The sequence below is a fragment of the Lepidochelys olivacea genome, assembly GCF_965140295.1.
Source record: "Lepidochelys olivacea isolate rLepOli2 genome assembly, chromosome: 16".
Classification (NCBI taxonomy): Eukaryota; Metazoa; Chordata; order Testudines; family Cheloniidae; genus Lepidochelys; species Lepidochelys olivacea.
In genome coordinates this window covers 23229339-23256418 of record NC_140426.1, presented here as the reverse complement: position 1 = coordinate 23256418, position 27080 = coordinate 23229339, and the positions used below count along the sequence as shown (strand labels likewise).

At 44.0% G+C, this 27080-nt stretch overlaps 1 protein-coding gene across 2 annotated transcripts in view; it reads left to right on the top strand.

Annotated features, from left to right (window-relative positions):
* Positions 1–4356: 4356 nt before the first annotated feature.
* Positions 4357–27080, top strand: part of STOM (stomatin) — a 32081-nt gene continuing 9357 nt past the window's right edge. The window contains exons 1-4 of one of the 2 annotated variants that reach the window (XM_084650512.1): positions 4357–4526; positions 18398–18498; positions 19437–19509; positions 21096–21178. In XM_084650512.1, coding sequence (XP_084506638.1) covers positions 4466–4526; positions 18398–18498; positions 19437–19509; positions 21096–21178 — 318 coding nt within the window. In that variant the 5' untranslated portion in view covers positions 4357–4465. Of the gene's footprint in view, positions 4527–18394; positions 18499–19436; positions 19510–21095; positions 21179–27080 lie in introns of both variants that reach the window. The other variant, XM_084650511.1, reaches the window with a different exon arrangement.

Here is a 27080-nt window from a genome sequence, read left to right as displayed (position 1 = left end):
CAGCCTCGCTGGAATGCATAAGAGTCAGGGTAGGGGCTGAAGCCAGAGGGTGGATAATAGGAGAAGGGAGAAAGGGACAAGAGCCACAAGTGAGGGAATAGATAGGAATGGCGGGAGGAGAAGGAAGCTGTGTGGACTTCTTGATTTTCAGGGTACTCTGCCAATTGTTTTGGTTTTGGAGAGATTGTTGAATGCTTTAGTTCACATAGTCAGTTTTTAATACTAATTAATATGTCCTTAAGACGTATATACTTAGAGAACATGATCAATTCTTTTTAAAATTGAAATAAATTTATATTTGTAAAAATCAGTTTTCGAGAAAATAATTCTTACTTACAAACATCAGCAGCCTTCTTCAAATGAATCTAAGTAGAAAGGATAAGTTGAAAGACAGACCTATGTATAGATAGATGGAAGTAGCTGGACATGTTTATTATTGCATGCCTCTCTTAAGTATTATATGTTTAGGAAGGATGAAAACAACATATTTGACAACTATGATAACATAAATCACTTCTACACAGTTTAAAGAAAAAAATATATACATACAAAAACAAAATATTGATTAGACTGGTCAACTTTCTAGCAATTACATGGATGTAAAAACAACAAGGAATACTTGTAGCACCTTAGAGACTAATAAATTTATTTGTGCATAAGCTTTCATGGGCTAAAACCCATTTCATCAGATGCATGGAGTGGAAAATACAATAGGAAGATATATGGATGTTGTACACGGTATGGGACACCCGATGGCAGCAACCATCCACAGAACAACAATACCTTTGTGTTCATCCCCAAGTTTTTCCATCACCAAGGAGTACTACTGAAGTCACTGGCAAAATTCCCTTTGACTTTAATAGGAATGGGATGAAATCCTCTTTAAGAAATCAGATAAAAGGCTTTCTACTCTAAAATCCTTGAGCAAAATGCTGTAATAAATATGTATTAGTTTGTAGCTAAATGCATCCGTTCCAGTCTGCTGTAAGATCTGTTCTGATCAAGATGCAGTAATGTATGTTGGGACTTCTGGTCTCCATATTCAAGATGAATACAGTCATAGAACTCGCCGCCCTAAACTGTTAGGCATCTGACTACGTCATGTTGATATCCTGCTGTAGCTGCTCTCGGGATAAAGAGACATACAGTTTCCAAGGTTGTTTGTCTGACATCTTTTGAAAGAAGAACTACAGGTAAATTTACACAACAGTAAACTGAAAAACAGCATGGAAGCACTACCAGCTTGAGAACCCTCCCTCGGTGACAACAGCTATGAACATATTAATCCAAGCTCTCTACAGACAATATTCTTAAGCATATTAGTAGTGGTGGTCAGAAAAGGGAGATTCAAAAAAGTTAACAGGACTCAAGGACAATAAAATAGATTTGGTCTTTGTTTTCATTTATCCTTGATTTGTTCTGAGGATTTTTTGCTACTTAGAACTAGTCTGGAATTTGCTAGCAAAGTGATGCAATTAGAAATTCATGCCAATTGATGATGAGAAGGGCTGTTTATCAGGCATCTTAGGCCCGGTGGGAAAGAGTTTTACCATTATGCTCTTGCAGCGATGCTGTTCATATCATCTTGGGATTCACATGCTCCTGAAATAAAGTTGCAGTGGACACAAAAAAATCTTTCATTTTAACTAAAAAAGAATGTAATTTCTCTTGCCCATATATAGAGGAGAAGCTTACATATCACTTACCATGCATTTGTTTTACTTAGCTACAAATCACGCTACATAAACAGGAAACTCTAGTCCCCATGGCTTTATTAATCACATAATGGGAAAGCAAAAGCCAGGGCATTTCCAAGGAAAGATTCAAACAAAGAGGAATTATTATATATTATAGTTCACATTAAGCCTTTGAATTAACCTAGTAACACCTACCTCCTGAATAGCACTGTTCATCCATATAGCTCAAAATACTTTCCAAAGGAGCTAAGTATCATTATCTCAGTTTTGCAGATGGAGAAAATGAAGCAAAGTTACCCAGTAAGCTAGTAATTATAAACTGTAAATATATTTATTGTGTGGCATCATTATATGTGTATGTTCCTTCCCCACTTTATAGCTGTGGAAAACGTTTATTCCCCATAATCCAAGAGTGATTAAAGAATAGTCACAGGTCACATATAGCCCTCTAACGAACTTCTAATGCCAGGACTCAGCCTTGAAATGTTTACAGGTGTGACACCTTGCACAGCAACGTTGCTACAGTGCAGCAGCTGAGTATGTAATTACCTGCTTTTATGGCTCTATTGTTGTTACCATGGGAGGAATCTCATAGGAAAGCTGCAAAGATCATGGCTTTGTTTTCTGCAAAAAAAAAAGGGGGGGGGAATATAGGATCAGCACTTTACTACACTAAGCAAGCAGTGTCTCCAGCAGCATCTCAGTAAGAGAGAGAAGCAGCAAGAACCTCATGGGCCACTTAAGGCCAAGACCCTATAGGTGGAATTTTCAAAAGTGCTCAAGCTGCCTTAACTCTCCTCCCATTTAAGAGAACAGTAAACTCTTTTTCCCTCCCCACACCCTGCCGCTGACTTCAGCAGGAACAGTGTTACAATGCTGAGCACTTTTTTTGAAAATCCTATCCTAAATGGCCATGGACTCTACGTAAAAGACAGACTGAATGACCAAGAGCCCACTCCAAGCCCCCAGAGAAACACCTTACTTCTGGCAATATCTCCCCTGAGCCCATTTATCCCTTCGCTGGAAACAACATTTACTATTAAACACCCAGAAATTTTCATTTTCATATTCAAACAAACTAGAGGCTCACCCACCTTCCCAGGGAATTTCACAGCCTGTTTACTTTCAGTGTTCTCATATTCTCTTTGGATGGGTTGGTTTCTTCTCTGTCCTCTCCCTTTCTTTTCTTTTCACCTCCTGTTCATGTCCCTGACTCTGCTCCCCTCACATACTTAAGCTTACACCCTTTCAAATTTATCTCACTTTTTTCACCCCTCATCAAGGGGGCTCTGCTGTTGTCACTGCACTTTCTTAAGAATCTCTTCTCTTCTAATGGCCCAGTGCCCATATGCCTCTCCTTTTCCCTTCCCCTTAAGGCCCATTTCCCAACTGCCTCATCTGTGTCAGCTTCCTACCACGCCCTATGGTCCTTCAGCCCGTTTCCCAGCTCACTCAACTGCTGTCACCTGCCCCACCACATTGGAGGGCCCCTCTGCCCAATTCCCACCCAGGGAATCGTAACTGCCACAGAATATTTCTGGCCTGAACAATTCCATCCTTTCCCCAACGGTCACCCCAAGTGCGCTGCCCGCAGTGTGAACAGTAACTGGATAAGAGGGGGTATTAATTAGGGTGACCAGATACCCCGATTTTATAGGGACAGTCCCAATGTTTGGGGCTTTTTCTAATATAGGCTCCTATTATCCCCCACCCCCGTCCCGATTTTTAACACTTGCTGTCTGGTCACCCTAGTATTAATCCACCCTCACATCTCAGTAGCAAAATAATTCTTTCTGGCTGCTCCCTGCAAACCTGTCTCAGCCCTGCCTTCCCTTCCAGCCTGCACTGGGCTCCAAGGGTGACTACCCAACACGAAAAGTGACAAGCAAAAGGGATAACTTTTAACAGGGACACGGCTTCAAACCCAACCCGAGAGCCCCCAGGATATGCCCCTCAAATCCCTGTATCTCTGTCAGCCCCATATCCCTGACAACCCCATATTCCTGTAACCCATATCTCTGCCCAGGCCCCACATCCCTGACAGTACCCCCATAACCCTGTGTCTTGTTAGTCTCCACCTATAGATGCCTCCCATATCCCTGCCCCTCATAGCCCTGTATATGTCTCCCCCTATCCCTGACACCCCATACCCCCACCTCCTATTGCCCCCCCATCCCTGAAACCCCATCTCTGTCTCCCCCATCCCTGACACCCCATACCCCCGCCTCCTATTGCCGCCATCCCTGACACCCCATTTCTGTCTCCCCATATGCCTGACACCCCATACTCCCGCCTCCTATTGCCCCCCATCCCTGACACCCCATCTCTGTCTCCCCCTATCCCTGACACCCCATACCCCCGCCTCCTATTGCCCCCCCATCCCTGAAACCCCATCTCTGTTTCCCCCATCCCTGACACCCCATACCCCCGCCTCCTATTGCCCCCCCATCCCTGAAACCCCATCTCTGTTTCCCCCATCCCTGACACCCCATACCCCCGCCTCCTATTGCCCCCCCTATCCCTGACACCCCTGTGCCTCACTCCATATCCCCGCACACCCCCTCACCGGAGGGGGAAAATGAGGGGCTCCCGCCAAGGCAGCCTGAATCCAGAGGAGCCCCGAGCTCCGCCCCGAGCCCGCCGGGCTCGGGGCGGGGTCTGGCGCCGGGGCCGGCCCCGGGGCGCTCAGTGCTGAGGGAAGCGGCGGCGTGGGGCCAGCCGGCGGAGCGGAGCGGAGCGGCGGGTAGCGGTTCGCAGGGGACGCGGCTATGGCGGACAAGCAGGGAGCGAGAGCGGACCGCAGCCGGCAGGTCCCGGACACTTTCAGCGGTGAGGCGCGCGCGGCTCGCCCCTTCCCGCGCAGTCGGGACCGGCCCCTGCGGACCCAGCCAGGTGCTGGCAGGGCCTCGCGCTCCGCGCCCCCTTCTCCCCTCAGGGCGCCGCCTGCCCCGCTGGCCGGTCAGGAGGGGGCCCGTGTGACCCCGGGCCCCGCTTGCCAGGGCGGCGGGGGGGGGGGTCTCGAGCGGAGCCTGCGGCCCCCCCCGGTAGCCGCTCCCTGCGGGGCGGACCCAGGGTAAAGTTCGCTTCAGACGCTTCCCGGGCAGGGCCTCGCCGCCCTGTGTCCGGTTCCCCGGCTCGCCAGCCTGGAGACTTTCCTCCGGCCATTCAGGCCCCAGCAGAGACGGGGGGGAGGCAAATACAGTACAATGCCGTGTTAAACAAATAAAGGGAAAGCGTCGTTTTTCTTCTGCAGAGTAAAGTTTCAGAGCAGTATTAGGTCAATGCTCCGTTGTAAACTTTTGAGAGAACTGTAATGTTTTGTTCAGTTACGAACTTTTCAGAGCTACGAACAACCTCCAGTCCCAAAGTGTTCGTGACTTTGAGGTTCTGCTGTATGCCCAAGAGCAAAATGTGTGGCACAGGCCTCTTCTAAGACTGGCTGCCTCAGAATGGGGTACACAGCAAAAATGGAGGAGCCGGAGGTTTGAAATTGGGTTAAATTTTTTAATAAATCTAAAGTTTTCACAGTTCCTCGTATGAGGTGTCAACTTGTGAGTCTGGCTAGCTCAGCTGATGAAGCATCAGACTTTTAATCTGAGGGTCCAGGGTTCAGATCCCTGGTCAGGTGATAAACTATATCTTGCGGGGGAGGGATAGCTCAGTGGTTTGAGCGTTGGCCTGCTAAACTCAAGGTTTAAGGTTTAAACCTCAAGGTTCAATCCTTGAGGGGGCCATTTAGGGATTTGGGGATTGGTCCTGCTTTGAGCAGGGGGTTGGTCTAGATGACCTTCTGAGGTCCCTTCCAACCCTGATATTCTGTGATTCTATGAACTTGTAGTAATGGGAATAAGAAGGTAGGGAAAGGGGTTCGTGTCATTAGCAAATGACCAGTAGAATGATGTACCAGTTTTGCAGTTTTCTTTTGGATAGTAAATAACATGGCTGCATCACTAAGAAGTGAAACAATGTATAATTAAGATCCTTGTCAACAAAGCTAGTTCCCCCGTAGGGAATTCTAACTGTAAATGAGAATAAGAAGAACTGATTTGTTTGCGCCATTAAATGTGTTTGGTATTAGCAAAATGTTAGATGGATGATACTGACTAACCAGATTATTCAGTATAATAGTGGATTTTAAAACAACAAGCTGTTTTATTTAGGATGAGATGGTGAAAATAGCATCACGTGCTTATAATTTAGGAAGCGGCTTATGGTTCCACAGGATTGGTGGGATGTGAAACAACTCTGACAGCAAGATTTTCAAAATAATCATAGTGGAAGTTCACAGAACTTTTATTTTAACCAAATATTAATTTGTACGTACACACATACACGCTTGCATCACTAGAGACAGATCAGTCTTCTTCAATTTCCACCTTTTTCCTCTGTTTCTCAGTGGTGCTTTATATTATTCGTTTGGGCTATACTAGAAAAAGTTAGAATATCCAACATTCTTTGGTCTTTTGGGTGTCATTGGCATATATTATCTGTTCTTATCACTTTAACATCTCATATGACCTCTCAGAGTTGGTTTTCAGAGGATGAACTCAATATAACAGATATTTTCCATGTCTTATCATCCTACAATACTAATTTGACTACTGAAAACCAGTTTATTTTGTTATTAAATACATGATGTAATGGAGATTGAGATTGCCAGAATGTAACTAAATATGGGTTTGTTCTGCACTGTAGCCAGTTTGGGGTGGAGAGAATTATTCATAAGATTGTTTAAATATAAAGGTTTACTTGAGCAGTTAGTGTTGTGTAAATATCAGCATGCCCGTTTGTATCGTTAGGCATGTGACCAACGCCTAGTTCTGGTATCCACTAAAAGGATCTATATCATTTTTTGTGTATCTTGGATGTTAATAACTCAACCAGTCATTTTAAATAAATGCCTGGAATAAGATTAAGTGAATATCTCTCTTACCTTTTCATATTCCAAGTTATCAATCATTCAGAAGTTACTGTATGTTTTATGTTCTTATGGAGGCTAAGATACCGGCTGTAAATTATTTTTGCCATCATAAATGAAGTATTTATACAGTAAATTGTTACAACTTACTAATGTCTATAATTATTTTGATTCAGTACAGTTTGCCATCATTAAATCCATTCGTTGCTTCAGCCATTAATGCAGAATGGAGTATTAATTGCTTATGAGGAGATAGAATTGCTTAACTGTAACCAAGGAGAAATAGAGAAGCTTGTGTAAAAGGTCTGTTTTTGGCGCTAAGGGTACAAATTTGTCTTTGTCCTTTTGATTGACAGGATCATACCCAACTGGCTAGGAGAGGCTCAGTAGTGGTAATTGTTCACTAGAGACCAAAATAACAAACTTGCGCAAGGGAACAAAGAACAAACCCAGTAGTTATCAGTGGGTGTGCCGCAATAGGATGGAAGCATCCTAGAGGGACAGATACTCAGTCCTCATCCGCTTAACTTTTTTTAGAATTGATATTCGTGAAATGTGTTGAACTGACCTACTTGGAGAGTTAAGTCATCTGTCTTAAGTACAGGTACAGCATGGGCAATACAAATGTAAGTTTCTTCCCCAACACTGGCTTATAGAGAGACTTTCTTTTAGGGATGAGTGGATAGTTCAGTCCTTACTTTCCTATTCTGCCTTGCTGCTAAGGGGGTAAATTGGTGCCAGTGGTGGTGGCTTTTGTGGTATGGACAACTCTCTATTCTTAGCTGGACTGAGACTGCCAAACTTGCTATATTGTCTAGTGGTCAGAGTATTTCTGATCCTGAGGGGATCCTTAAATCTCTGAATGCTGACCTGACTTCTTACTCATGTTTACGGTCCCATAACTCTACAAAACCCAGATGTGATGTTACAAACAGAGGATGACTGATTTTTAAATAAGGAGTAAGCAACAGAAGACCAACTGTTAATGAAACAGACCTTGTTTTCTTGCAAATGTCTCTTCTAATAAACAATAGACAGAAATAAAATACAAAACAAATGGTATTGTTTGTAAATAATATGTATTTTGAAAAGTTACAGGAGACATCAACAGCAAGCTAAGAATGCTAAACAAGTGATATGGTATGGAAGTGGTTCTCAATCAGGGGTATGCAGAGGTCTTCTAAGGGGTACATCAACTCATCTAGATATTTGCCTAGTTTTACAACAGGCTACATAAAAAGCATTACCAAAGTCAGTACAAACTAAAATTTCATAGAGACAAAATGAGAAAATAAGCAATATGTCAGTAACAGTGTGCTGTCAGACTTTTGTATTTTTATGTCTGATTTTGTAAGCAAGTAGTTTTTAAGTGAGGTGAAACTTGAGGTACGCAAGACATATCAGACTCCTGAAAGGGGTACAGTGGTCTGGAAAGCTTGAGAACCATTGTGGTATGAAATGGCCCAGAAGCTGTTTAATGGACATGCAGGATCTGCCTTTCAAAGAATTATGCACTTTTGACAAGCAAGTTTTTTTTTTCCCCTCTTCACATGCTGAAGATGTAACTACACGGAAGAATTAGAATTTGTATTACAACAATAGGTGAAGTTTCACCTGTGCTAAGCTGCTAGCACACATGGGACTCCGGTACTTCTGCCTGTGAATAACTCTGCTCTGAGGAGGTTGATAGCACTGTTGTAAACAGCTTGCTGTTGCTGGTGCAGCTGAACTATTGCTGGTAGTTGCTGTAATACAGGTACTGACTTTTGTAGACCTTGGCCGCTCTAGAGAGTTATGGCTCTCAAAAATGATGCAATTCTGTAAGCGGTAGCCATGGTGGCAGATGGTACTCAGGCATTTTTGCCAGCATGTAAAACTACTCTCAGTTTTTGAGTCTCTTACTGTGGAGGTTTCAGAGTAGCAGCCGCGTTAGTCTGTATTCGCAAAAAGAAAAGGAGGACTTGTGGCACCTTAGAGACTAACACATTTATTTGAGCATAAGCTTTCATGAGCTACAGCTCACTTCATCGGATGCATTCAGTGAATCCGATGAAGTGAGCTGTAGCTCACAAAAGCTTATGCTCAAATAAATTGGTTAGTCTCTAAGGTGCCACAAGTACTCCTTTTCTTTTTACTGTGGAGGAATTATCTAATAGGTTTTCATAGAATCATAGAATATCAGGGTTGGAAGGGATCCCAGAAGGTCATCTAGTCCAACCCCCTGCTCGAAGCAGGACCAATTCCCAGTTAAATCATCCCAGCCAGGGCTTTGTCAAGCCTGACCTTAAAAACCTCTAAGGAAGGAGATTCTACCACCTCCCTAGGTAACGCATTCCAGTGTTTCACCACCCTCTTAGTGAAAAAGTTTTTCCTAATATCCAATCTAAACCTCCCCCACTGCAACTTGAGACCATTACTCCTCGTTCTGTCATCTGCTACCATTGAGAACAGTCTAGAGCCATCCTCTTTGGAACCCCCTTTCAGGTAGTTGAAAGCAGCTATCAAATCCCCCCTCATTCTTCTCTTCTGCAGGCTAAACAATCCCAGCTCCCTCAGCCTCTCCTCATAATTCATGTGTTCCAGTCCCCTAATCATTTTTGTTGCCCTTCGCTGGACTCTCTCCAATTTATCCACAGCCTTCTTGAAGTGTGGGGCCCAAAACTGGACACAGTACTCCAGATGAGGCCTCACCAATGTCGAATAGAGGGGAACGATCACGTCCCTCGATCTGCTCGCTATGCCCCTACTTATACATCCCAAAATGCCATTGGCCTTCTTGGCAACAAGGGCACACTGCTGACTCATATCCAGCTTCTCGTCCACTGTCACCCCTAGGTCCTTTTCCGCAGAACTGCTGCCTAGCCATTCGGTCCCTAGTCTGTAGCTGTGCATTGGGTTCTTCCGTCCTAAGTGCAGGACCCTGCACTTATCCTTATTGAACCTCATCAGATTTCTTTTGGCCCAATCCTCCAATTTGACTAGGTCCTTCTGTATCCTATCCCTCCCCTCCAGCGTATCTACCACTCCTCCCAGTTTAGTATCATCCGCAAATTTGCTGAGAGTGCAATCCACACCATCCTCCAGATCATTTATGAAGATATTGAACAAAACCAGCCCCAGGACCGACCCTTGGGGTACTCCACTTGATACCGGCTGCCAACTAGATATGGAGCCATTGATCACTACCCGTTGAGCCCGACAATCTAGCCAGCTTTCTACCCACCTTATAGTGCATTCATCCAGCCCATACTTCCTTAACTTGCTGACAAGAATACTGTGGGAGACCATGTCAAAAGCTTTGCTAAAGTCAAGAAACAATACATCCACGGCTTTCCCTTCATCCACAGAACCAGTAATCTCATCATAAAAGGCGATTAGATTAGTCAGGCATGACCTTCCCTTGGTGAATCCATGCTGGCTGTTCCTGATCACTTTCCTCTCATGCAAGTGCTTCAGGATTGATTCTTTGAGGACCTGCTCCATGATTTTTCCAGGGACTGAGGTGAGGCTGACTGGCCTGTAGTTCCCAGGATCCTCCTTCTTCCCTTTTTTAAAGATTGGCACTACATTAGCCTTTTTCCAGTCATCTGGGACTTCCCCGGTTCGCCACGAGTTTTCAAAGATAATGGCCAATGGCTCTGCAATCACAGCCGCCAATTCCTTCAGCACTCTCGGATGCAACTCGTCCGGCCCCATGGACTTGTGCACGTCCAGCTTTTCTAAATAGTCCCTAACCACCTCTATCTCCACAGAGGGCTGGCCATCTCTTCCCCATTTTGTGATGCCCAGCGCAGCAGTCTGGGAGCTGACCTTGTTAGTGAAAACAGAGGCAAAAAAAGCATTGAGTACATTAGCTTTTTCCACACCCTCTGTCACTAGGTTGCCTCCCTCATTCAGTAAGGGGCCCACACATTCCTTGGCTTTCTTCTTGTTGCCAACATACCTGAGGAAACCCTTCTTGTTACTCTTGACATCTCTGGCTACCTGCAGCTCCAGGTGCGATTTGGCCCTCCTGATAACATTCCTACATGCCCGAGCAATATTTTTATACTCTTCCCTGGTCATATGTCCAACCTTCCACTTCTTGTAAGCTTCTTTTTTATGTTTAAGATCCGCTAGGATTTCACCATTAAGCCAAGCTGGTCGCCTGCCATATTTACTATTCTTTCGACACATCGGGATGGTTTGTCCCTGTAACCTGAACAGGGATTCCTTGAAATACAGCCAGCTCTCCTGGACTCCTTTCCCCTTCAAGTTAGTCCCCCAGGGGATCCTGGCCATCCGTTCCCTGAGGGAGTCGAAGTCTGCTTTCCTGAAGTCCAGGGTCCGTATCCTGCTGCTTACCTTTCTTCCCTGCGTCAGGATCCTGAACTCAACCAACTCATGGTCACTGCCTCCCAGATTCTCATCCACTTTTGCTTCCCCCACTAATTCTACCTGGTTTGTGAGCAGCAGGTCAAGAAAAGCGCCCCCCCTAGTTGGCTCCTCTAGCACTTGCGCCAGGAAATTGTCCCCTACGCTTTCCAAAAACTTCCTGGATTGTCTATGCACCGCTGTATTGCTCTCCCAGCAGATATCAGGAAAATTAAAGTCACCCATGAGAATCAGGGCATGCGATCTAGTAGCTTCTGTGAGCTGTCGGAAGAAAGCCTCATCTACCTCATCCCCCTGGTCCGGTGGTCTATAGCAGACTCCCACCACTACATCACTCTTGTTGCACACACTTCTAAACTTAATCCAGAGACACTCAGGTTTTTCTGCAGTTTCGTACCGGAGCTCTGAGCAGTCATACTGCTCCCTTACATACAGTGCTACTCCCCCACCTTTTCTGCCCTGCCTGTCTTTCCTGAACAGTTTATAACCATCCATGACAGTACTCCAGTCATGTGAGTTATCCCACCAAGTCTCTGTTATTCCGATCACGTCATAGTTCCTTGACATCACCAGGACCTCCAGTTCTCCCTGCTTGTTTCCAAGGCTTTGTGCATTTGTATATAAGCACTTGAGATAACCTGTTGATCGCCCCTCATTCCCAGTATGAGGCAGGAGCCCTCCCCTCACAGACATTCCTGCCTGTGCTTCCTCCCGGTATCCCGCTTCCCCACTTACCTCAGGGCTTTGGTCTCCTTCCCCCGGTGAACCTAGTTTAAAGCCCTCCTCACTAGGTTAGCCAGCCTGCTAGCAAAGATGCTCTTCCCTCTCTTCGTAAGATGGAGCCCGTCTCTGCCCAGCACTCCTCCTTCATGGAACACCATCCCATGGTCAAAGAAACCAAAGCCTTCTCTCCGACACCACCTGCGTAGCCATTCGTTGACTTCCACGATTCGACGCTCCCTACCTAGGCCTTTTCCTTCCACGGGGAGGATGGACGAGAACACCACTTGCGCCTCCAACTCCTTTATCCTTCTTTATCCTACAGCTTTTCTTTGTTCATTATAATTAAAGTCAGTTTTTCAGCAGTTGTCTAAAAGATTCCTGTATATTAAAGCTTAAATATGTATGCTGAGCAATAAATGATAGTGATCATACAGTGTGTGTGATTTTTTTCTTCTCCTGAGATGGAGTGGGACAATATTTGTCCTGTCAGGTTTGACTGTGTAGTGATATGGAAATGTTCATTCCTACTAATATTTCATATGAAATGCTGTTGAAACTTGTGTATGATTGTGAAATATTTGACTAGTCAGAGCACTCCTTTCCTGATGAATCCTGTGATAAATGGTAGGAATTCCTAAATGAGCTAATTCCAGAGCGTTAATTGGGTATAAAAAGCCAAGCAGGGCATGAACTATCTCTGTTTTTGAATGGCCTCTTGAGCTCATCCTGACAACTTCTCTTGTAATCTCATGAGCATCCTATCACTGAAATATGCTATTAAATATTGTTACAGCAATAAAATACTGACGAAAACAACCTTTCTGCTCTCACAATAAAAGTGTGTTTGTTCAGGTGAATTCCATTAGCATTGCAGAGCTGTATTCTACCCAGTTTTATATTGGGTTTGACTTTGGATAAGTGAATTAAAACATTCTGTTTTTAAATGCCTTTTTAAAAAGAAGGCTGAACTCTCAAACACATGTTCAACAACTTCCATCCAGAAAAGATCTTTCCATAACCTCTTTATTGGTAGCTCTGAGAAGCAGCAGTGGGACTGGAAGTCTGATTGTGGGAAAAGTTTCCTAGGATTGGGGAAGGGTAAAAGCTTGTCTAGTCATTGAAAAATCTGATTCTATACAACAACAGATTTCTCCTTAGTAGGTTTAAGCCAAAACCTTTTATGATCCTTTTCAAAATCTGAACTCACAAGCAAAGACTAAATACACTGGGTCAAGACACAGTTGAATAACCCAGTGATTGCCCAAGAACTACAGAAAATTGTTTGCAGGTTTGGCAAACTGTATTTCCTTCCTGAATATACAGGCATTTTGTGTCCACTATACACAATTTCTTTGTGGAGGAGAAGGAAGAGGAAGATACAGATGTTACATTTTGAAGGCTCTTAGAAACTAGAAGGGCCAAATTTGAGAAGGACAGATTGCAGCACTTTAGCTGCTGACATATATCATATCTACATCCAGTTCTGCATCTCCAGTAAGATGACATAAATGACTGTGAACATATGGATATCTATTATAGTTAGTTTTTGGTAACCTACTTCTCAATATATAACTAAAGTGATAATATAGTAAATAGAGTAACAACTGCACAAGCTGATTTTCCCACCTTCCCTGTCTTAATAGAAGAGATAATCAAATTCACCAGCTTTACAAATTGATTGAAAATTAAGATATTCAGCATAATTTGACATAGTGAGCGGGGATTTATGTAATCAGTTAATCTAATAAGTAAGCGTTGTAGATAACATGCACTTGAGGCAGTGATTATGTGTGGGTGCGAGGACCACAAACCTGTAAAATCAGCTTCTAGCTGTGTGTGTTTTCTGTCAGATTTTGGAGACTGTGGTAGCTTGTGGAAAGAATCTAAGGCAAAATCCTCCTCATATCTTATATGATAATACTCCCCTTTGGTATTCTCCCCCTCTCCCTGCAGGCAAGAGTGGCTATCCCGTTGGCATTCCCCTCACAGGAGTTCCAAATGTGTAGGGAGAGCAGAATATTGAAGTTCAGTACAGTGACACCTGTACAGGAACTCATCCTTATTAGGCAACTACTTCGTATAAGATGTGGCCCAAAATATACTGAGTAAAATTCTTTTCCACCTCCTGTTTAAGCAGCCAATTTTTGTCACTTTGATTGGTTGCATAAACCAGATTTCACTGAACTACTTCGTGGAAAAAAACGATAAACTTGCTCTGAATTTGCAGAATTCAGTCTCTCTCTGCTCACCTGTTTCTATTTGGGAGAGACTCCCTCTTATTTACTAGATACAGTAAATCCATTACTGTACCAATACATTTATGTGACCCTCCATTAACCGGATCTCTGCACTAACCGGACAACCAGGACTTCAGGGCCAGAAGCAGGTGATCTCTCCTGTGGCCGCTAGATGGCACTGCAGCAATTTATTTTCCAATTCTCCAGTTTACTGGATTTTTAATTATTCTATCTGGCTCCGGTCCCAATTAGATTGGATAAATGGGGTTCTCTTGTACTGAGGTTTAAAGTATGGATTTCCATATTTTGTATGATAAAGCTAAATCCTTTATTTTAGGTTAGATTGCTGTGTGCTGGGGACACTGCCAATCACATTGACCAATATTGTTTCCTTCTGCTCCCCTGTCTGTATCCATCTGTTGACTTTTATTTTATGCTTAGATTGTAAGCTTCTTGGGGCAGAGAGGTTTATTGTATTTGTACAGCACCTAACACAATGGGGTCTTGGTCCATGACTAAGACTCCTAGGCCCTACATTAATACAACTAATAATAATTTGTTTTTGATGAGCTTTTATATGGTGCTCACTGCTGCAGTATTAGATGATCTCATGGACCCACAGGTTAATCCTCACAATATGCCTCTGGGATGGGAGGAGTGTCATTTTACAGATATGAAAGTGAGGCAGCTTCAGTCGCACCAGGGAGGCTGTGGTAGGACAACGAGCAGAACCCAGTTCTCAGAATCCTGGTCCAGTTCACAAACCATTCTTCCTCTCTGCCCATTTCTAGCTCATTCCATTAATCTGTCTTGATCCGATTCTCTTGTTCCAGTGGAACTGGAACTCCATTCTACAGTTACCTGTGCTGAAACCAAAACATGTGTCTTTATTCATCTGCTGCTGCTTTCATCCTGGAACCTAGTATGCTGCATGCCTTTTTTCTTAGCAGTTCTGTTGTCGATTATTTGGTGGGCATTTAGTGAAAAGAATGATTTGTTCTTTGTCACCCTCTGCCAAGCACTATGTTACTGTTGTTAGAATCTGTTAAAAGTGTGTGGGAGGTGGACTGAGTCCAGGAGTGAATGGTGTATATAAAGCTGTGTGAAGTCTTTTTTTTTTAAATCTACTTGATCTCAGGACATGTAGAGTCTGTCCAAGCAAAAGGCACAGGGCTGAGACGGGGCACCAAACATATCACAATATCATCTTTCTTTTTTTTTCCCCCTGTGACTTTAGTGCCACCAATTGGTATTGAAATCGCTGTCCCAGAGACCCAGTCCGAGCCTGACCACCTACACTGCAATGAAACACAACCCCTGAGCCTGAGAATTGTGAACCTGAGTTAGCTGGCATGGGCCAGCTGTGCATTATTAATTGCATTGTGAACACACCCTGAATGGCCAGTTTTTGATAGCTTGTTGCTTAATAGTTTTGTGCACAGTCGTTTATCATTTCCTTGATTACCAAACTGCAGCAATAGTTTCTTTGTCCTCTATATGTCCCCATTACCCACAAATAACCTTATTACTCAGAGCTACTAAGCAACAGGTCATGTGATCTTTCCTTCAAGAAGCCCTGAATTGGTATTGTGAGCACATTCTTGAGCTTGAGCAAACTTGTCTTTGATGTTTCTTTTCATTCTTGGCTAAGGACAGGAGGCTAATCAGTTCATCCCACCTTTCTGAGTAATACTGGATTGTGACGTCCATCCCCCATCAAGAGCAAGCTAGTTACATGGTCTTAGCTGAAAGGCCAAAGAATACCTCAGAGCTGATCTGTTGACTGAAGGTAGAAACTAAGCCTCAGGGCTTCTTTTACTGACTTCCTGTGTGAGGTTGGTCAGATCAGTTTAGGCCTAAATTTTCAAATTTTTGGTGTCTCAATTTTTGAGACTGTTGGAGCATGATTTTTTGGAGGCACTGAATAGATGCAGCTCTTACTGATTTCAATTGGGGTTCTGGGTGCTCAGCCCCTCTAACAAGCGGGCCCTAGTTGTCTAAAGTTAAGTGCCCAAAATCAGTGGACACACTTGAAAATATACACTTTAACCTCTCTAAGAGGGCCCCGATCTATGAAAGGGAACCATACTTACCTGCAGGATTTGATAGAGCGGGGAGCAGGGAACATGCGGGTTAATCCGTTGTGAAGCTGTTGAGTTACTTTGCTGTAGGAACTATATATAGGGCAGGGGTGGCCAAGCTGAGCCTGAGAAGGAGCCAGAATTTACCAATGTACATTGCCAAACAGCCACAGTAATCGGCAGCCCCTACATCAGCTCCCCCCACTGCTCCCAGCGCCTCCTGTCCACCGGCAGCCCCGCTGATCAGCGCCTCCCCTTCCCTCCCCGCACCTCCCGATCAGCTGTTTCGTGGCGTGCAGGAGGCTGGGGTGGGGGGGAGAGAAGCGAGGGCATCGCAGGCTCTGGGAAGTGGTGGAGTGGGGGCAGAACCAGAGGTTGAGCAATGAGCACCCGCACCAGCACACTGGAAAGTTGGCGCCTGTAGCTCCAGTCCCGGAGTCAGTGCCTAGACAAGGAGCCGCGTATTAACCTCTGAAGAGCCTCATGTGGCTCCGGAGCCACAGATTGGCCACCCCTGATATAGGGAATTGTAGTTTTATTGAGTACAGACAATAATCAGTTTTGTGTATCTTGAGGGGAAAGACACAGAAGTCTTCAAATAAAACCCAGCTGAAGCTGATAGGTTCTCTGACCACTATTCTTAGAACTCCAATATCTGATTAGCACACTCCATTGCTTAATAAATCCCAGGTCCTGTGAAATGGATTGAAAAGCGGAGTTTGTGTAGAATGGCAATTATGTCAGGATAAAATGACTTTTTGTTTACACGTTTCAGAGTAGCAGCCGTGTTAGTCTGTATTCGCAAAAAGAAAAGGAGGACTTGTGGCACCTTAGAGACTAACACATTTATTTGAGCATGAGCTTTCGTGAGCTATAGCTCATGCTCAAATAAATGTTAGTCTCTAAGGTGCCACAAGTACTCCTTTTCTTTTTCTTTACAGTTGAGCATGCACCATCTTGATGTTTGTGGAATATAGCAAAACCCAGAAGCATGGTCCAAAGGAAAGTCATATGATTTAGATGTTAAAGGATTGTGTTCTGTGTATCTTAGCAGAGACATCTTAGCATTATGATTTTTTTTTATTTTATTTCATTATTTATTTTTGTATAGCTGTTCTTGTACTACATGTCAGAACTTTTGTTTTTAAGGATTTTAAAGGGCTCAGGAGTTGGGGTGATGGTGGGGATGCGTTTCAGTGGCATGGTGGTGATTTTAATCTGCTAGTATTAATGCACCCTTTGCCCATGATCAGTTTCACCGTGGGAACTCCACAGTTGGCAACAGAGACTTTTGGCCACTAGTTGAGAATCTTAGCTGGGAATGGTAGGGAACTTCCTCTTCAATGAGTGTCCATTTTCACTGTCTGCACCGGACAGCTCAGCATCACACTGGTGGCAGTTGGCAGACGCTTCTCAAGCCCTGAACCATTCAGAACTACTGGCTCTTGTTCTTCTTTGCTCCAGGAAGCCTTCTTCATGAAGTGTGGGTGAGAGAGAGAGCAGCTATTTCACAGCAGAGGACTAGCATGTATTACTCTAATATGAGGACCCTTCAGCAGGAAAGTGCTGAGCAGGAGGATCATGTCCTTTGCTGAGGGGTCAAGATAGCTCCCTAAGCATTGCATCTCATCCTACTTTCTAGAATATTTTTTGATAGGACAGCTCTGAGAATGGGCATCTTCTCTGGTCTTCAGTGATTTTGGGGGTGGGGGGCAACTGCAGCACTTTGCACCTTCTGTGGTAAGTTACTCAGGATTCAGTGGTGTAAATCACTAAAATTATTTGCAGAAGCAACTGGTGTTTACCCCTTTCTTTGGCAAACATAGCAATCTTGCCTCTAAATCAGCCTGATAGACAGGTTTCTATTATTACTCCACAGTCTCTCTTGGCAGAGAGAGAGGAAATTGATTTGGGTAAAATATTGCAGTGCCTTAAATTTAATCTTTATATCTTTAAGGTATGTGGATTAAACATACTTCAGTTCTGTGTTTTCATTCATTGGCCCAAATTCTGCTCTCAGATAGGTTACATTAAAGGCATTACATCTCAGAGGTTTATAAATTTTATAGGGAGTAATAAAATAGGAGTCCTTGTTGTTTAACCTTAAATGAATTACATTAAAGGCATTACATCTCAGAGCATTACAAATGCAGCTTTAGTGACGTCACTGGAAGCAAAAGCAGAATTAAGTCCATAATGTGACCAACATTCTCTAATTCTAATGGGGTTTGGCTTTGTCCTAAGGGATGTTTCTCATGATGCCTTATAGCATGGAACATGTAGTTGTATCTTTAAATTGCAATAATGTAATAGAACAAAGATGGTTCTGCTTTAACTATTAAAATATCTACATTTCTCTTTCAGAAGAGATCAACCCTGGCCTTGGTGTGTGTGGATGGCTGCTAGTGATCTTTTCATTCTTCTTCGTCCTTATTACCTTTCCAGTCTCAATCTGGCTGTGCATAAAGGTAAAGACGTTCACATGAAAGCTTGATCTAAAGTTTAAAAGGTGCAGGATGTTTCCTAATAATTTAACAACATTGTCCAATTTACTGTTTTGTCTCAAAACCCAGCTGTTCCTGATCCCTCTTACTTTGACCATAACACATGGTTTAGGACAGTCCTTAACATCTCAGGGTATTCAAGCACAAGAATTGCCATGTTTCTGTAATATCAGTCATAAGGCTAATTTCAGTGGCATCTCAATTACTGCTCTGTAGGAAGGAAGAGGAGAGGGAAAATGCTGAGAGGTTGCAGGAGGAGAGAGGAATCCCAAATTTTCATCCCTGTCTAAACTGCATTGGAGGGTCAAAATAATAGCAAGAACAAGTATTAATTTTGAAGGTACACTCCTTACATTTATAATGGAATGACAAGCATTTACAAGGTTGTGTCATCACTCAGTTCCCTGAGCTTGGGGTTTCTGGACCCTAGGGAAATGCTAACTTCTGCTTATATTTTGGCTTAATCTAAATCCACCATGCATTTTGAATGCATTTCAATTGGGGCAGAGGAAATTATAATCCTTTTATTAAAAAGAAAAAAACACAACACAACTTGAAAATTTAGAAATGGAAAGGCCATTAGACCCTATCTAGTCCGTCTGCCCGCCTCAGTGCAATAGTGCTCCTGATAGTATTTCCAATGTTTTGTCCCCCTCCAGGTGACAGAGCTGCCACCTCTATCCTTAGAAAATTACTCCACTCCCCAAAAGATTTAATCCTTTAGAATATTTTTAGTATATGTTGCTTAGAACAGGTGGGGTGAGGACATGAAAAGTATGCATGATATGTTCTGCAAGACCAGAGACTGTTCAGAGTTATCCTTAATATATTTGAAATCCAAGATACTATATCTAAATTCTTGATGGAGACTTTTGTATTAAACATCTGATTTCTCATTACAGATCATAAAGGAATATGAGCGAGCCATCATCTTTAGACTTGGACGCATCGGAAGGGGGGGAGCAAAAGGACCAGGTCAGTCCTGTGTAGGATCCAGTATAAGGCATGTAATTCAGTTATAGGATGATCTGCAAGATGAAAGCACATTGGCCATGTAAAGGCACTTTATTAGCTTGATACTTTTTTTTTTAAATTGACCCACCAGAATGAATGAATGGATTTCTTTGAAATTTAACTCAAACAAATAGGCATTGGGTGGCCTATCTTAGCTTAAAGTAAATGTTAATTGCCTAGAAAATAAAATATTTCAAAATTATATTACATGTCAGGTCCCCTGGAGTTTAATGGTGGTAATTTTCTGAGCAAAACTGAAGAAATTTTTATTTCCCTCTCTAATTTATTGGAGGGACTGTATGGTGTTGGACGTGTCTTTCAAACTAATTTCAGTAAAACTCCTCTTATCAAGTAGCTCCAATTATATCTAGTGGAGTTAAGGTCTTCAGCTTGCATTGGTTACATTGAATAGTTCTTTGTTTATACAGAGATTCCCTGTCCCCCAGGCTATTTGGATATATAGAATTCTACTCTTTACAATGGGTGCAATTTCTTTTGGAACATGCTCTACCTTTAGGGTGCTCAGGGTCTGAGGGCTAACTTGCCTAACAAATACATAAAAATTATAAATTGTTGTAATTTTGTAGGGAGTAATACAATAGGAGTCCTTGTAGTTTAACCTTAAATTAATTCCATTAAAGGCACTGGATTCATAGCCCTTGAGAATGAAGGCTTCTGCTTATCCAGTGAGTAGTATGTTACAGGCAGTGACTCCCTAGCTTCCCTGTCTCCTCCTTACGAAGTGAGCCTCATCCAGCCCTCCTTGGGCTATGCATATTTTTAGGGGAGAATAGGGAACAATGTATGAAACAAGCAATCTAATCAAATTAAGGCATTTTTTTGAAAATTAATATGTGGGGTAAAGTTTTCAAAAATGCCTACATGACTTAAGAGCCTAGATGCTTTTGAAAATGGGACTTAGGTTCCTAAGTCCCTTAGGCACTTTTGAAAACTTTATCTGTGTATTTTAGAAGTGTGCCAGGACCTTAAAGGATTACAACATTGTTTTCAGCTGTCAAGCCTAATGCTGGGAATGAGGAGCGGAAGCACTCATTTCCTGTCGTATCATCCCACAATCTTGGTGCTTCTGGAATGTTTCCCCATGTCTGGCACATTGGAAGTAAATAATGACATCCCCTCCCCGGTGCCATAGAATGTTAATAACGCCTGCCTCCAAGAACTAGTTCCTACAAGTAGCCACTTGGGACCAGATTTTCAAAAGAGCTCAGCTCCCTAAACCAGAGTCAGATTTGCAGAAGAGTTGAATGCATTGTCACACATTGTTGATATCTCTTGAAAATCCTAAGTGAGAGTGCTAAACTCTTGAAAATCTGGCCCCTAATAATGTCTGAACCCAATTTAAGATCCACTAACTGCTCTACAAAACCTTGTTAGTAAAAAATATCAAAAGCTGCCAGGATCTTGACAAGTATAGCAGCACTATCTAGAAATGTTGAATTAGGATGAGATGATCACAAATTGCTGCTAAAATAAACGTGTATAAATGGTCCACTGTCTCATTGTGTGGGATGGATTTTTGTGTACAGGTCTATTCTTCATCCTGCCCTGCACAGACAGCTTCATCAAGGTGGATATGAGGACAATCTCATTTGATATACCTCCTCAGGAGGTAAGTTTTCCCTTTTATTAAGTCGTCTTTACTTATTATCAAATGTAAACAGAGTTCAAAACTCTGTACCCCTTTCTTCTCTTTCAGGTTCTCTGAACCCCCTTACTACTTCCTGATTTGCTAGGAGATGTTTTCCAAGGAATTCTCCCCAGCTATTACACTATTAAAATCATAGAATCACAGAATCATAGACTATCACAGTTGGAAGGGACCTCTGGAGGTCACCTAGTCCAGGCCACTGCCCAGAGCAGGACCAATCCCAACTAAATAATCCCAGCCAGGGCTTTGTCAAGCCTGACCTTAAAAACTTCTAAGGAAGAGGATTCCACCACCTCCCTAGGTAACGCATTCCAGTGTTTCACCACCCTCCTAGTGAAAAAGTTTTTCCTAATATCCAACCTAAATCTCCCCCACTGCAACTTGAGACCATTACTCCTTGTCCTGTCATCTGCTATCACTGAATAGTCTAGATCCATCCTCTTTGGATCCACCTTTCAGGTAGTTAAAAGCAGCTATCAAATCCCCCCTCATTCTTCTCTTCTGCAGGCTAAACAATCGCCGGTTCCCTCAGCCTCTCCTCATAAGGCATGTGTTCCAGTCCCCTAATCATTTTTGTTGCCCTTCGCTGGACTCTCTCCAATTTATCCACATCCTTCTTGTGGTGTGGGGCCCAAAACTGGACACAGTACTCCAGATGAGGCCTCACCAATGTCGAATAGAGGGGAACGATCACGTCCCTCGATCTGCTGGCAATGCCCCTACTTATACATCCCAAAATGCCATTAGCCTTCTTGGCAACAAGGGCACACTGTTGACTCATATCCAGCTTCTCGTCCACTGTCACCCCTAGGTCCTTCTCTTCAGAACTGCTGCCTAGCCATTCGGTCCCTAGTCTGTAGCGGTGCATTGGATTCTTCCGTCCTAAGTGCAGGACTCTGCACTTGTCCTGGTTGAACCTCATTATTTCTTTTGGCCCAATCCTCCAATTTGTCTAGGTCCCTCTGTATCCTATCCCTACCCTCCAGCGTATCTACCACTCCTCCCAGTTTAGTATCATCCGCAAATTTGCTGAGAGTGCAATCCACACCATCCTCCAGGTCATTAATGAAGATATTGAACAAAACCGGCCCCAGGACCGACCCTTGTGGCACTCCGCTAGATACTGGCTGCCAACTAGACATGGAGCCATTGATCACTACCCGTTGAGCCGGACAATCTAGCCAACTTTCTACCCACCTTGTAGTGCATCCATCCAGCCCATACTTCCTTAACTTGCTGACAAGAATACTGTGGGAGACCGTGTCAAAAGCTTTGCTAAAGTCGAGGAATAACACGTCCACTGCTTTCCCTTCATCCACAGAACCAGTTATCTCATCATAGAAGGCAATTAGATTAGTCAGGCATGACTTTCCCTTGGTGAATCTATGCTGACTGTTCCTGATCACTTTCCTCTCATTTAAGTGCTTCAGAATTGATTCCTTGAGGACCTTACTACCATGAAAATCAGGCTCCATGATTTTTCCGGGGACTGAGGTGAGGCTGACCGGCCTGTAGTTCCCAGGATCCTCCTTCTTCCCTTTTTTAAAGATGGGCACTACATTAGCCTTTTTCCAGTCGTCCGGGACTTTCCCCGATCACCATGAGTTTTCAAAGATAATGGCCAATGGCTCTGCAATCACATCCGCTAATTCCTTTAGCACTCTCGGATGCAACGCATCTGGTCCCACGGACGTGTGCACGTCCAGTTTTTCTAAATAGTCCCGAACCACTTCTTTCTCCACAGAAGGCTGGTCACCTCCTCCCCATGCTGTGCTGCCCAGTGCAGTAGTCTGGGAGCTGACCTTGTTCGTGAAGATAGAGGCAAAAAAAGCATTGAGCTTTTTCCACACCCTCTGTCACTAGGTTGCCTCCCTCATTCAGTAAGGGGCCCACACTTTCCTTGGCTTTCTTCTTGTTGCCAACATACCTGAAGAAACTCTTCTTGTTACTCTTAACATCCCTCGCTAGCTGCAACTCCAGGTGTGATTTAGCCTTCCAGATTTCATTCCTACATGCCCGAGCAATATTTATATACTCATCCCTGGTCATTTGTCCAATCTTCCACTTCTTGTATGCCTCTTTTTTGTGTTTAAGATCAGCAAGGATTTCACTGTTAAGCCAAGCTGGTCGCCTGCCATATTTACTATTCTTTCTACACATCGGGATGGTTTGTCCCTGTAACCACAATAAGGATTCTTTAAAATACAGCCAGCTCTCCTGGACTCCTTTCCCCCTCATGTTATTCTCCCAGGGGATCCTTCCCATCAGTTCCCTGAGGGAGTCAAAGTCTGCTTTTCTGAAGTCCAAGGTCCGTATTCTGCTGCTTTCCTTTCTTCCTTGTGTCAGGATCCTGAACTCGACCATCTCATGGTCACTGCCTCCCAGGTTCCCATCCACTTTTGCTTCCCCTACTAATTCTTCCTGGTTTGTGAGCAGCAGGTCAAGAAGAGCTCCGCCCCTAGTTGGTTCCTCCAGCACTTGCACCAGGAAATTGTCCCCTACAGTTTCCAAAAACTTCCTGGATTGTCTCTGCAATGCTGTATTGCTCTCCCAGCAGATATCAGGATGATTGAAGTCGCCCATGAGAACCAGGGCGTGCAATCTAGTAGCTTCTGCAAGTTGCTGGAAGAAAGCCTCGTCCACCTCATCCCCCTGGTCTGGTGGTCCATAGCAGACTCCCACCACGACATCACCCTTGTTGCTCACGCTTCTAAACTTAATCCAGAGACTCTCAGGTTTTTCTGCAGTTTCATACTTGAGCTCTGAGCAGTCATACTGCTCCCTTACATACAGTGCAACTCCCCCACCTTTTCTGGCCTCCCTGTCCTTCCTGAACAGTTTATACCCATCCATGACAGTACTCCAGTCATGCGAGTTATCCCAACAAGTCTCTGTTATTCCAATCACATCATAATGCCCGACTTTGCCAGGACCTCCAGTTCTCCCTGCTTGTTTCCCAGGCTTTGTGCATTTGTATATAGCACTTGAGATAACCTGCTGATCGCCCCTCATTCTCAGTATGAGGCAGGAGCCCTCCCCTCTCACACGCTCCTGCTCGTGTTTCCTCCCGGTATCCCGCTTCCCCACTTACCTCAGGGCTTTGGTCTCCTTCCCCCGGTGAACCTAGTTTAAAGCCCTCCTCACTAGGTTAGCCAGCCTGCTCGCGAAGATGCTCTTCCCTCTTTTCGTTAGGTAGAGCCCGTCTCTGCCTAGCACTCCTCCTTCTTGGAACACCATCCCATGGTCGAAGAATCCAAAGCCTTCTCTCTGACACCACCTGCGTAGCCATTCATTGACTTCCACGATTCGACGGTCTCTACCCAGGCCTTTTCCTTCCACGGGGAGGATGGACGAGAACACCACTTGCACCTCATACTCCTTTATCCTCCTTCCCAGAGCCATGTAGTCTGCAGTGATCCACTCAAGGTCATTCTTGGCAGTATCATTGGTGCCCACGTGGAAAAGCAGGAAGAGGTAGTGGTCTGAGGGCTTGATGAGTCTCGGCAGACTCTCCGTCACATCGTGAATCTTAGCCCCTGGCAAGCAGCAGACTTCTCGGTTTTCCCGGTCAGGGCGGCAGATAGATGACTCAGTCGCCCTGAGGAGAGAGTCCCCGATCACCACCACCCTCCTCCTTCTCTTGGGAGTGGTGGTCGTGGAACCCCCAACCTTAGGACAGTGCATCTCATGCCTTTCAACTGGTGGAGTCTCCTTCTGCTCCCTTCCCCCAGACGTATCCACTCCCCACAATGGTACCTGTGGAGAGAACATGGAAAACGGTTACTTACCTGTATCTGCGTTGCTGGTACGTGGACGTTCCCCCTTCTTCTTCTGGAGGTCACATGTTGCCAAATTCCTTCACCGTCCTCCTGTCCCCGCTGCGCAGCCTGCTCTGAATCTTCAGAACCTTGTGCCCGTAGAAGCATATCCTGACGTCTGTCCAGGAAATCTTCAGTTTCTCTTTTGCAACGCAGGGTCGATACCTGTTGCTGCAGACCTTGAACCTTTTCTTCCAATATGGAGACCAGCTTGCACTTCGTACACGCAAAGTCGCTTCTGTCCTGTGGAAGAAAGACAAACATGGCACATCCAGTGCAGGTCACAACAGCTGAACACTTCCCATCCATATTACCTTCCTACTACGAGCTTCCTCAGGAGATGCAGTAATTACTCAGAGAAGCCATTAGGGTGTAAGCCTCCGTGGGCTCACCCCAGGCAAACTCCTGCTGTTTGCTGCTCTGCCGTCCCCTGCTGGTTCCCCGCCGCTCAGCTGATTTGCGGAGCGCCGGCTTTTTTAAACAGCCAGGCTCACCTGAAACAAAACACTCCCAACTCCCGCCCTTTTCAGCCAACCAATCTGTTGGTGTTGATCAAATCAGTTTTGTAAGACATGCCAATGGAACTATGTGTGTTGGATTCTGAGCAGTGTGATCTGACACATTCAAAACTCTTTCCTTATGATGTTACTGCTCCAACAAGTTTGTAACTAATGTATTCTGGGGTGTAAGGGCAGCAAGTGAAGCTGGCCAAGCAGACCACATGCCCCCTCCTCCTCTATGACCCTTGCCAAAGGCCACAATCCCTTAGACATGGACTCTACTTTTCCCAGCCCTGCACAGTGCAATGTGTTTTTATCATCATCTTAAAATAAACTAATATTATAAGCAGCCTCATGACTTTATTTTGTATGTCATTTTCCCTTGCCAGAGATCATCTCTCCCTAAATCACACTTTGTTGTATCTATCCTTGACTATAAACTCCTTGGAGAGAGGAGGTATCTTTGTTCTCTCAATTAAGTGCCAAGTGTGTGTCTTGCGCTGCTTACAAATATTAAAAAAATAATACAAACATAATAGATCATTAGAACTTGGCTTGGAAAGTCGCTGCAGCGTACCATTCCCACTGCAATACAGATATAACATTTTAGTCCAATTAAAAGCAAGCAATGGATGCTCAGCAAATCCATGTCTCATTCAGTTAGCAACATCCATAAGAAAAGCAATCAATAAAGCTGGTGCCAGGCAGATGAAATCCGTTGGGACTTCTTGCTGGCAAAACTAATTTCTTAAGTAGCCAGGTGATGGGAATGGTTCCTCGCAAGCTTTTCTAGAGTAGTTTTGGAGTGTTTTTCCCCATTCCTCCAGTTTACCAGGAGAGCCAAATTCAGTGCTTTAACAATTAAAAAAAAAAAAAAAGTCATAACCTTGCTGCAGTTTGTTCCTACTATTCAGAGAGATCACACTGCTGAAAGATCCCACAAAACCCCTGAAGAGCCATATTTACCTCTTCTCTTTTCTTGCATTTTTTTTTTTTTTTTTTTTTTTAAGGCTGGCTGCTGCTTGGGAAGTGCTGTTTTTAAGCAGCACCATTCCAGCTACTCTTTTAATCTTTGTGGAGGCATCTGAATGCAGAGCTCTGTGTTTCTTGGCAAACCACAGTATTTTCCTCTCTCCTTTGAACCCGTTAAGAAGCGATATAAACACTTGGTCCTGAAGCCGAGAAAGGGCTTCTGCCACGGGTCTGGTTAAGTTGTCGTATGAGTGCTTGCAATTTACGTTGTATTTATGCACATAGAATGGTAGAGCAATTTAAAACCACCTCATCCAGCCAAGGTCAAAACTGTTTTATGCTCAGAGAGGAAAGAGCACAGTTAGGTATTGTGTTGAGCCTTCCTTTTCCTGTGTATGCACTTTTGTAACACGTGCTTTAAAGAGTAGAATGGAAAAAGTCAAAGTCCGATGTAGCTGTAGCTCACGAAAGCTTATGCTCAAATAAATTGGTTAGTCTCTAAGGTGCCACAAGTATTCCAGTCCTTTCTCTGTGTAAAGTAGGTGATAGTGGTGTTATAAACTGACGTAAATT